We start from the raw sequence: 12,154 nt of genomic DNA on the forward strand, positions 1-12,154 counted from the left end.
AGATCTCAACAAGCAAAGACGCATATAACAAGCCTGATAACGTCGTGTGAATTACGCCGCAAAACAGCACCCGCGCATTCTTTCAACTCCCGTCCGTACCCACTGCCGCTTATCTTGGAACGAAGCACATCGCGAAGCCCTGTCTTGGGCAGCACGAAAGGCCCGAAGCGGGTGATATTTCTTACAAAGCACGGATGAGAGCGCTGTAATCGCGGCGCATCCGGGCGCACGGAGCGCGCTGTCACGTGGTATTTTTTAAACTCCGGGGGCTTTCGTTTTTCCCAAATAAAAACGGTGACGCTAAGTCTATCTCGTTGGAAGTGCCTGGGTTGGACGATATTTGTGGAGCTCCACAACTTTCCTATTGCCGCCTGAACGTTTCAAGCTATATTTAAAAACTTAATTTATTTATCCCCACTAATTATTCAAATAGGAGGAGCGAAAAAATGGTACCGTAACTTTAGGTAAACCTTAACAACATCCACGCGATTTCAGTCCTGAAAAACGCTTAGTTATTTTATAAATCTTGGTCCAAGTTAGCTGGGACACCCTGTATATATATACATGGTCTGTTCTGAAAGTAGTAGGACTCATTTTTTTAAACTAAACATATTCAAGAGAATAGTACAAACGATTACAATTTTTCAAGGTAGCACACTTCCGCACCTACATGCTGCTGCCAATGAGTTTCACAGTTTTCGTACGCCTCCAGGAACGCCTGGACCGGAATGCTGTTTAGCTCCCTCGTCACGGCCTGTTGAACCACCTGTACCGATCCGTGATGTTTCCCCTCGAGCGTCGATTTTATTCTCGGGAATAGAAAAAAGTCTGGCGGGGCCAAGTCGAGGCTGTAGGGGGGCTGAGGCAGCGTTGCCGCCTTGTGCTGGGCAAAAAATCGGGGTCCTCATTCACATCATGAAGAAGATTCTACCGGTTGGCCTTTTCCTCCTCTGACAACACTCCTGGCACCAACTTCGCGCACGCTTTCCTCATGGATAAGTTTTCTATCACGATCTCAAAAACTTGGGTTTGAGGAATGCTCAAGTCATCAGCCATCATTCTAATACTCATTCTACGATCACTGTTAAGTAAACGTTTCACTCGCTACACAATTTCGTTGGTCTTGCTGATCGAAGGGCGTCTGGAGTGGTCGTCTTCCTCCACTCTTTCCTTACCTTCTCGGAACAGCTTGTGCCACTCAAAAAACACCTGATCTACCCATGGAAGCCTCACCGTAGGCCTCCTTGGTCATGTTGTGAGTCTCTTTGTCCGTTTTACCAAGATTTACTCAAAATTTAATCGCGTATCGCTGATCCAGTAAACGCTCGACGATTCTGCGTGACGAGACGTTTCGCCAGGGGTTCACAGTACAAGCGACCTCCTCCCTTCAACGGCCGTGAGCCATTTGCCGATTTTCCCCAGCATTCCCAATATCCCCCTTCAACGATCCTGCACGCGCAGGCCACCTCTCGTCCGCCCGTTCGACCAGGAAAAAACCAGTCCTACTACTTTCAGAACAGACCCTGTATATAGAAATGACTATTTTCCAGCAAATAAAATGGCGGGTCTGCAGGGTCAATTCAGCCTCTCCAGCTGGCCGGCAGTTGTATTCTGTCGGCGACCTCTAGCACTGTCGTCGTCGCCCTGAACTGCACGCCGGAGTCCGAACTGACAGGAACAGCTTCCCATTGTTCAGGAGAACGAGATCTAACTAGATCTATAGCGGAGGCGGATCCTCCGAGCAGTCCCAGATTATGTGGTCCAAAGTGGCAGGCTCGCCGCATAACTGACATAACGCGCTTTTCCTTACCTCAATAACTATCGTTTCATAGTCGCTATAACTGTGCAGATGGGAATAGTTTATTGCCACCATGAAGAATAGCTGCTATTATTAGTTTCACGCGCTCGCAGCTTGCAGGACCGTACGATGCACGGCCTGGACTTTGCGAAGTGGAAGCGGGCTACAGGGCGAGTTGCGGCGCGGATAGCCGTTGCCCAAGAGCGCCTGAGGAGAGATAGGCTTCCCGCCAAACAACCCACCGAGGGCCGTGCACGCTGGTCTCCGATGTCCACCTGCTGCGGTTCACAGACAGAGAGTATAAGGAACGCCAGCTAGGGCAGCCTGGAACGCACCGACAACCGTTAGTACCACTTCGGCGCAGCATACGAGGTGGGTCACAGATTTCGTTGCGCCGACCGCGGCACGGCGCTGCTTTGACGAGTCCAGTATCCTTCGACGCCATGACCGATGGTTCATCGAAACAATTCCTAGTGATTCAAAGGTGGCCCTTTGTCATTTTGTGAGGCGACACATCTGTGCCACAGCCAATAAAACTCCAAAAACGTTACCGAAAGACAGGAGCGAAGAGGACCTAGTCTGGGCCCCGGCCCATGAGGGCGATCCAGGTAAAGAAGCCGCTCACCGCTGCGCTCGAGGTTTTGTCAGCCGAGTAGGTGAGGAGGCTTCTGACACGGGAGAGCATCGAAGTGAGGCCCTGGGCTCGTATCAGGCCATAACGCAATGCTACAGATAGCTATGAGGGCGCTGGCCTCCTCCGCACGATTCGCTCAGCAGAGAACAGGCTACCACGTGGCGATGGCTGGAGGCGCGGTCGCAGCCGGACCCGTGGACATGCTACAACATATTCCCCGATCTGGTAAACCCGTTATGTCAGTTATGCGGCGAGCCTGCCACTTTGGACCACATAGTAGTCTGGAACTGTTCGGAGGATCCGCCTCCGCTATAGATCTAGTTACATCTCCTCAGAACAATGGGAAGCTGTTCCCGTCAGTTCGGACTCCGGCGTGCAGTCCAGGGCGACGACGACAGTGTAGAGGTCGCCGACAGACTACAACTGCCGGCCAGCTGGAGAGGCTGAATTGACCCTGCAGACCCTTCAGTTTATTTGCTAACAAATAAAGTTGTTGTTATATGTATATATATCAAGCCAAGCTGTCGCTACTACAGCTATCTCTCATTTTGCAGTAAACGAGTGCCAAGGCGGTTTATGAGTCGGGTGGCAAGTTGGTTTACTGGAGTGGCGTTCGTTTTGAAGGGGTAACATAGCGCGAGGTGGGACAGTGGACGGGGGACGGCGCTTGTATCTTCGTCCTTCGTCGACCCTCCCCGTTTGAGCTTTGTGGTTCCTTCAAAATGAGGTTTAATAAGTGATGCGCTGTTTTTGCTGTGTACGTTGTTGAGGGCTCGACCCCATGTGGCTTATGTGTCGAGAACGCTGGATGCTTAATCGCGTCGAAAGAGACAGGATTGCAATGCCAACAAAATGTACAGTGGTGAGCAGCCTTGTCTAGAGCGCTTGAGCAGTGCGCACTTGGTAACAAAAACAAAAATTAGAGTGCAGCCCCTCATTACAGGGCAAAGTTTTCGTGCCTGCTTTGTTTACGAGGCTATCTGGCGCTACTTCCGTGCAAGCGTTGCAGCTGGACCCTAGAGGCTGCCCCAAAATCTGGATTTGTTTGCAAGGAAATGCACCGCCCGTGCGCTCTAGACAAGGCTGCTCACCACTGTACCTCTTTGTTCAGCTGTTTTGTCGTTTCACTTTGTTATTTCGGCGTCAATCTGTAAATCACGCCCACAAATCACGGAGTTCTTGCACAGTTGCTGCCTTCCGATGCCGCATGCGCGATGAAACAGCGCACTGGTACACGTTGGTTCAGCACCGCTCACATGTAACATCACATTTGTTCCGCAGATTTTGTGAGTGCGAAGCTTATATGCTCACAGAAATGGACTGCAGGCATAATAAGAACCAACATAAATGTGTGCAGTAGCGCGCCTGGTTTCGCAAGCTGAAAGTATGCAGTGCCTCACGAGTGGGTTTTGTCCCAGTCCACGGAGCACACATGCCCTATACATTACCAAGCTTATCAGTCGACTAGCAGTCTTTATTGGGATGGCGTTGCGCACACTAAAAACGTACATAGGAAGGAGCAGAAGATGACAGATAGAGCGCAAACTATCAACTGAATTTATTGCTTCCACAACAGCATATATATGCAGTATTCACACGCGCAATAAAGAAAGGGGCGAGGGAAGAAGAAAGGAAAAAGAAAGGGATGACGAGTCAAGCATGCATAGGTCAGAAAAAGCAACGAAAAAAATTCCTTTCCCTATCAGATAATGTGACAGATGTATCGCTAACACAATTGTCGCCTTTTCCTTTAATGTGGAATGCTTCTAAAAGTTCACGGGCTATTTTGTTTTTACTCTTGCCCAGAATCTTCATGTCTTTGAACATCGGCTCACTACCAGAACATGAAATGCAATGGGCGGGCAAGTTCGCCCCTTTTCTTTTTCGTATAGAAAGAGCATGCTCCCCTGCTCGTTCATTGACGCAGGTCCAGCTTTGCCGACACACACGCGTCCACACTTGAGCTGGATTTGATAGACCACGCCCGTTGTACATCACATTTCACATACTGTTCAGCATGTTTCATCGTACATACATGCGCTTCGTGGGCCTCGTTCCTCGGTGATCCTGGGGCATAACCCAGCAAGCTTTTTTGGGGGCCGAAAAAACCACCGAAACACAATTCTTGTTTGCCACTTTTTTTAAATTGTGGGCTATGTTGTGCAAGTATCGAACCACTGACGGCTTTGTACTCCGAAAGCGTTGAAGGTCACAGCTGCGCTTGCCTTTCTTTATCTTCTGGAGAAGGTTCTTGGGTACCGCTGTGATGAGCGAGCAGGGGCAACCGGTTGAAAGAAGCCTGGTGATCTGATTATGAAAGCTGGAATGCATTTCATGCTCGCATGATTTGGTTAAGGCTGATTCTAGGAACGAGTTTGCAAGTGCTCTTTTCGCAATCTTTGAATGTGCCGAATCAAATGGAAGTAGTGCTTTCTGTGCTCGAGGAGCATATTTCTTATAGACATGATGGAAGCCACCCCAAGAAAGGTTTGGTTTGGTTTTATGGGGTTTAACGTCCCAAAGCGACTGAGGCTATGAGAGACGCCGTAGTGAAGGGCTCCGGAAATTTCGACCACCTGGGGTTCTTTAACGTGCACTGACATCGCACCGTACACGGGCCTCTAGAATTTCTCCTCCAAAGAAATTCCAGCCGCCGCGGCCGGGATCGAACCCGCGTCTTTCGGGTCAGCAGCCGAGCACCATAGCCACTGAGCCACCGCGGCGGCCACCCCAAGAAAGCTACGCGCCAACTCGCCCAGCGAGTTCTTCTACATACCATGCTTTACCGGCCCGAAACATACTTTTTTTTTTCTTTTCGGCTACGTGAACTTCACCGAACGTACATAAATCGTTTTAGTAAGGTCGCAATATAAAAAAGAAAAGCAAATACAGGGCGTTCCAGCTAAGTTTAGCCAGGGTTTATAAATATGCCTAGGCACCCTAAGATGACGCTAACACATACATCTGGCTGGCTGAAATTACTGTTTTTTTATTCTGCTTAAATGCATATATAGTCGAGTTTAATTCACCAACTTCGCAAGCGACCAAGTTGGGCAAAAAATTCCAATTGAGAAGTTCTAGACCAATCCCCAAAGTACCGATTCAACGGTTTCAAACTTTCCATCCATTGCGTATTAGTTTTTTTTTTTCACTTTCTGTGTATGCCCACGAAATACAAAAAAAATATCACATGACATTTCGGCAGGGGCGCCGCGATTGCAAAGCTACAAACGTCCTGCTTACAAACCAACAGAATATTTAGCCGGGTGTGCTCCCGCTTAAAAGAAGGCAGGGCGTAGAAAGAGAAGTTTATTTTTTTCTGTGTTAACATAGAAAATACAAAATAAAACTGATGAACTTAATGCTCTGATCAATCAAGCATATGCGCAGTGACGCAGCACTGAGCACGTCAGTAATGCAGTAAGAAAGCCGATACTCGACCGCCGCGCAGGACGATAAAGTATGTCGACCATTTGCGCAAGAACTCAGCCTCGCTCATTGACAGAGCGTCCACGCATACTTGTTCAAAGAGGCGCGTGCGGAGGCGCTGCAACATTGGGAACATTGTTCATTGCGGACGCCCATTTAAGGATGCCACTCCGCGCTGCCGCCACAAAACGAACATGCCGACACACAAGAGCATATTTGTAAACACTTCGGGAGAACTAGTGCGCGCTTCCAGGCGGGTTAAAAACATGCGTGACACTAATGTCCAAAAGGTGCGCGCAACTACACACTCAAACATTGCGTGCTGCAAAGTTTCAAGGAGACCACACTGCGGGCATCGGGCGGAGGGCGCCACGCCCCACGCCGCAAGGCGGTCTCTTGTGGGCAGGACCCGCCAGCCTCGCAGCCAGCCGAAGTCCCTGACATCTGCAGGAAGCGCAGCTGAGGTCAGTTGGCGCCAGCGTGCCCGTCTCGTTTTCTGGAGTTGTTCGCGGGTCAGTGCAGCGACCGTTAGTGCTTCACACAGCCTGGAGGGCGGGGTTTCATCAACATCCAGATCGGGCACGCTGGCAGTCAACGACGCCAGTGTGCGACGCACGTTAACGAAAAATGCCGGCGGCTGCTCGGCTGTAGGGCCAACCACGTGTTGTGTAAAAAACACGTTACGTGCTGTACCCAGAAAGTATGTGAGCAGTGTTCTCCCGGGATAGTCTGGGTTGCGTACAAGATCTCGTACCTCTCGCAAGGCGAGCACATTGCACATGGTGCGGATGCAAGGTTTACCAAACCCACCCATGTACGATGGAAGGCGCATAAACAGCCGTGACACAAGTTCGGTTTTGCCCGCCCAAACGAAAGAGCCACAGGCCGACGTTAGCCTGCGAGCAAACGTGCGCGGTGGGTTTGCGACGCGGGCGACAAAAAAACATGCGGCTAGGATTGTGGACTTAACTACATAGCTGCGCTCTGCCATTGAAAGGCGGAAAGTTGACGCCACCGAGAGGCGTTTCTCAGCATTCGTGCGGAGGTTAGTCCAGGTTTCGCGGGCTACTTCCCCGCTGGCAAGGAATACTACTCCCAGGACTCTCACTCCCTGCACCCACTCCACCTCGCCCGCAAGGTTCGGTGTGAAGGCGCCAAACCTTAGTGCCTTGCTTTTTCCCTTGTTCAATAGGGCCCCCGATATCTCGCTGTACTCTAGAAACAGCCGCGAAAAAGCGGCGTAGCTATCCTCGTCCTTGAGGAAAAGCGACACGTCGTCGGCGTAGGCCGAAACCTTGATTTGGCCCTGGCCAGGCAGAGGGAAGCCGCGTATGGATGGGCTGTCGTCAATGTGCCGGATGAGTGGATCCAGGCATAACACGAAGAATGTTGGGGAGAGAGGGCATCCTTGACTTATGCCCCGGGTGACTGAGAAGGGAGCGCTCTGGTGGCCGTTTACCGAGATTCGAGCATTCAGGTCTGCGTAAAGTAAGCGCAGCCTGCTGACAATTTGCGGAGGGAATCCGAAGGCTTCAAGGACTCCGAACAGATACGAGTGTTCCACCCGATCGAATGCTTTCGCCTGGTCAAGCGAAACAAAGCACCCGCTGAAGCCCGTCCTGCTGGCAAATGTGAACAGGTCTCTAGTGAGTGCCAATGCATCAAACACAGAGCGGGTAGGCACGCTGCTGGTTTGAGCCCGGTGGATTAGGTGAGGCAGGATCGTCCGCATTCTTGTGTTGAGTAAAGATGCGACTATTTTGTAGCCTGCGTTTAAGAGGCTTGTGGGCCGCCATGCTTGCGGGTCGGAGGGGTCACCGCTCGCTTTCGGAATGAGTATGATGCGGCATTCGCGGAAAGAGTTTGGACGCAACCCATCCGTGAGGAAGCCGTTGACCAGCTTCAGGAGCGCTCCTTGGATCTCGTAAAAAAACTTTGAATAAAAACTTGTTGGAATGCCGTCTGGACCGGGGGCAGAGGCTGCATTCATACTCTGCAGGATGGCGTGCAGCTCTTGGCTTGTGGCTGGTGCGCAAAGGTTTTCATGCAGCTCTTCAGCTACTCGTGGCAAGTTTCCAAAAAAGCTTTGTAGAAGCCCGTCATAACCATCTTGAAGATTTAGCCAACTGTCCGTAGAGAACAGGTCGAGAAGTGACTTGCAAAGATCGTGCAGATATAGGACGCGGTTTTGCTTTGGGTGCCGTCTGGGAGTGTCACGAAAGGCACAGTAGCGGGAGCGAATTCCTCCGCCGTGCCTGCGCGTACGTGTCGTAGCACAGCCGGGTCTGATATAGGCCGCCCGAGCTGGTGTGCGCGACTAGCTGCCCGTGATGACTGGCAGAGCAACACGTGGTAACGTGCTTTAAGTAGGCTCAGGTAATCGCTCATGGCAAAGGTTAAGGGTGCTCCCCTTTGCACTATACGGATGCGCTTGAGGGTGCCATTCAGTGCATGAGTTACCCGGCGTCTGCGGTCTTGACCGGCCGCCACCAGAGTTGCCTGCCAACGAGCCTTGAGTGTGACCCATGAATCAGTCGCAACGAAGCTCTTGCACGATGCGGCTAACGCCGTACGCAGTGACGCCATGCTTTCCGGGTCCGCCAGTAGGCTCGTGTCCATGCGCCACGTAACAGTACGTGGGGTGTCCTCACCAAAGTCGAGCCTGACTGACAAGGGGTGGTGATCGGAAATCACCGGCGTGCCTGCAGGGAACGCGAGAACTTCGCAGCTAACGACAAAAGAAGCGAGCTCTGCTGGAAAATAGAATTTGTCTATCCGACTCGCTGACTGTGCTCTCTCCCACGTCGCTCCAAAGGCATCCCCATGAAGCTGCACCCACGCGTCAGACAAGCGGAACTGAGTCACGAGATCGCGGAGCGCGGGGGCACCGCAATAACGGCGACCGTGACCCTGTCCGCGGACGTCACGGTCGATGTTAAGTACACAATTGAAGTCACCGACGATGAAAGTGGGGTAGGGATCAAAGAGGAATGAGTCGAGGCGCTCAAAAAAATCAGAACTACTAGTCTGCCGTGCTGGCGCGTATACAACCAACGCACGTACCCGCCGCTGGTTTAGTGTGAAGTCGACCGCAAGAGTGCGGCCGTCCAGCCCGAAAGTGCAATGAGCACCCGCGCGCAGGCAGGGGTTTACAAAAACGACACCAACACCGCACATATGAAAATCAGTCAACGAAAAATAAGCAAAAACAGAAAACCGGGTGGTGAAATTCAGCACATCAAGTGAAGTACGGAAGTTGCATTCCTGTAAAAACAGGATGTCGACGCCCCTAGCCCTGGCAAAGTGCATCACCTCTCTCTGTCTGTCTACGGATTGAAATCCCCGAACATTCAGGGAGAGGAGATGCACAACCGCCATGACTGCCAAAGCACCGACGGCATAGCATACAACCTAAAGAGCGCTGCCATGGGCGGCGCTTGGCGCGCGCGGCACTTTTTTGCTAGAACGTTCGTTAACAGTCCCCTCGGATTCCGATGATTGGGGGTGGGCACGCTTGTAGTCGGGTCTTGAGAAGTCCATATTTTCGGGGTCGTCAGCGCTTGTGGCCGTGCTCACCGGTTGCTGCGTGGTTTTGGCGACGCTCGCAGCTGAAGCTGATGCCGACGCCAGGGTCGCCGATGGGAGGGTGTGGCTGGCTGGTGACGGGAAGCGCGCGTCGTCCGCACCTCGAGGAGTCGTCGGCCCTGACACCTGCCCGCACGTCAAGTCGCCTGTCAGGCGAAGCGGCGTGACTTTGTCTGGTACGTCCACCAGGTCGACCGACGCCACGCTCGACTCGTCGCCGCTGCTCACGGTGTCGTAGGTGTCTGTGGCGGGAAGCGGCGGCAAGGGCTCGGCGAAAACTGCAGCGAACGGCTCCGCCTCGTTTGAAGGCGTCCCCTCGCGCTGCTCCTCCACGGGCACCTCCGTCGCGGGGGCGGGCTCGGGCTCGCCCGGGCGGCTGGTCTTTGGGCCTGCGTCGGCGACAGGCGTCCGGACGGTTGGTGGGCTCCGCGTTTCTGCGGCCACGTTGTCCTTACTCGGTTCCTTCCTCGAGGCGGCGGCCGCCGCATAGGACCGTGGCCGCAGGCAGTCCGCTGTGGCGTGGCTTCCACCGCAGCGCCTGCAGGCCGCTCCGCATCCGGCCGTGTCGTGGCCGAACACCTCGCAGCGAGCGCACCGCGGCGTTCGACACGCCGCGCCGATGTGGCCGTCCTGCCCGCAGCGGGAACAGACCTTCCGGACGCCTCGGTAGTCAAACATGACGCGGTGGCCCTGGACGGTCAAGAGGACGGTCAAGAATGCTTCTAAAAGTTCACGGGCTATTTTGTTTTTACTCTTGCCCTGAATCTTCATGTCTTTGAACATCGGCTCACTACCAGAACATGAAATGCAATGGGCGGGCAAGTTCGCCCCTTTTCTTTTTCGTATAGAAAGAGCATGCTCCCCTGCTCGTTCATTGGCGCAGGTCCAGCTTTGCCGACACACACGCGTCCACACTTGAGCTGGATTTGATAGACCACGCCCGTTGTACATCACATTTCACATACTGTTCAGCATGTTTCATCGTACATACATGCGCTTCGTGGGCCTCGTTCCTCGGTGATCCTGGGGCATAACCCAGCAAGCTTTTTTGGGGGCCGAAAAAACCACCGAAACACAATGCCTGTTTCCCACTTTTTTAAAATTGTGGGCTATGTTGTGCAAGTTTCGAACCACTGACGGCTTTGTACTCCGAAAGCGTTGAAGGTCACAGCTGCGCTTGCCTTTCTTTATCTTGTGGAGAAGGTTCCTGGGTACCGCTGTGATGAGCGAGCAGGGGAAACCGGTTGAAAGAAGCCTGGTGATCTGATTATGAAAGCTAGAATGCATTTCATGCTCGCATGATTTGGTTAAGGCTGATTCTAGGCACGAGTTTGCAAGTGCTCTTTTCGCAATCTTTGAATGTGCCGAATCAAATGGAAGTAGTGCTTTCTGTGCTCGAGGAGCATATTATAGACATGATGGAAGCCACCCCAAGAAAGCTACGCGTCAACTCGCCTAGCGAGTTCTTCTACATACCATGCTTTGCCGGCCCGAAACATACTTTTTTTTTGTTTTAGGCTACGTGAACTTCACCGAACGTACATAAATCGTTTTAGTAAGGTCGCAATATAAAAAAGAAAAGCAAATACAGGGCGTTCCAGCTAAGTTTAGCCAGGGTTTATAAATATGCCTAGGCACCCTAAGATGACGCTAACACATACATCTGGCTGGCTGAAATTACTGTTTTTTTATTCTGCTTAAATGCATATATAGTCGAGTTTAATTCACCAACTTCGCAAGCGACCTAGTTGGGCAAAAAATTCCAATTGAGAAGTTCTAGACCAATCCCCAAAGTACCGATTCAACGGTTTCAAACTTTCCATCCATTGCGTATTAGTTTTTTTTTTCACTTTCTGTGTATGCCCACGAAATACAAAAAAAAATACCACATGACATTTCGGCAGGGGCGCCGCGATTGCAAAGCTACAAACGTCCTGCTTACAAACGACCAGAACATTTAGCCGGGTGTGCTCCCGCTTAAAAGAAGGCAGGGCAGCGACGCAGGCACTCGCTCTGCCATTTACGCCAGCGACATGCTTCCCTCGCTGGGGTTCATTATAAGGATAAGCAGATGCTTATCGCTTAGGCTGGCGCAAATCGCACAGCCACGTCTCCGTCACTGCCCTGTCGTGCTTTAAGCGGCAGCGCCCCCAGTTGAACAATCAGTTCGTTTGTAGGCGAAACGTTTGAGAGTCGCGCAATCGCGGCGTGCAAGCAGGCATGTCGGGTGGTATTTTTTTGTACTTCGGGGGATCTGCAGTGAGCGGCAAAACCTAATACGTAATAAATGGAAAGCTAGAAAGTTTTCAATCGGACGTTTTTCGGACCATCCTAGGACTTTCTGGACAAATTTATTTTGCCAAACTTCGTTGCATGCGAAGCTGGTCAATTAACCTCGACTAATTATGCAATTAACCAGAATAAAAATATAGCGCAACTTGCGCCATACAATAGCGAGTAACAAACATGCATGTAGTCCCACCGTCTTAGGGAGCTCGGCATATTTACAAACACTGGCTAAGGTTAGCTGGGACACACTAGTCAGCCACCAGGGCAGAGTGCCACCACTTGCCCATTCATCACTGCCGGTTATCACTTCGTGCTTATGACATTCAGTAGTAATGATCAGCTTTGGAGCAGGATGTCGACAGTCTTGTAGTCAGCGAGAAGCCGGGAGGTGGGGGGGGGGTTACTTTCTGCGACATCAC

General features: G+C 51.8%; 1 protein-coding gene across 1 annotated transcript in view; it reads right to left on the bottom strand.

Moving 5' to 3' along the window:
• Positions 1–10,130, bottom strand: part of LOC149357841 (uncharacterized) — a 28,796-nt gene extending 18,666 nt beyond the window's left edge. Inside the window, exons 1-2 of the mRNA XM_089584952.1 lie at positions 9,902–10,130; positions 9,438–9,835 (exon numbers count right to left, since the gene is read on the bottom strand). Of these exons, the coding sequence (XP_089441078.1) occupies positions 9,438–9,835; positions 9,902–10,002 (499 nt within the window). The 5' untranslated portion in view covers positions 10,003–10,130. The remainder of the gene's footprint in view (positions 1–9,437; positions 9,836–9,901) is intronic.
• Between the last annotated feature and the right edge of the window lie 2,024 nt (positions 10,131–12,154).

The sequence above is a fragment of the Amblyomma mixtum genome, chromosome 3 (assembly GCF_055824585.1).
Source record: "Amblyomma mixtum isolate Tamu chromosome 3, ASM5582458v1, whole genome shotgun sequence".
In the NCBI taxonomy this organism is placed as follows: Eukaryota; Metazoa; Arthropoda; class Arachnida; order Ixodida; family Ixodidae; genus Amblyomma; species Amblyomma mixtum.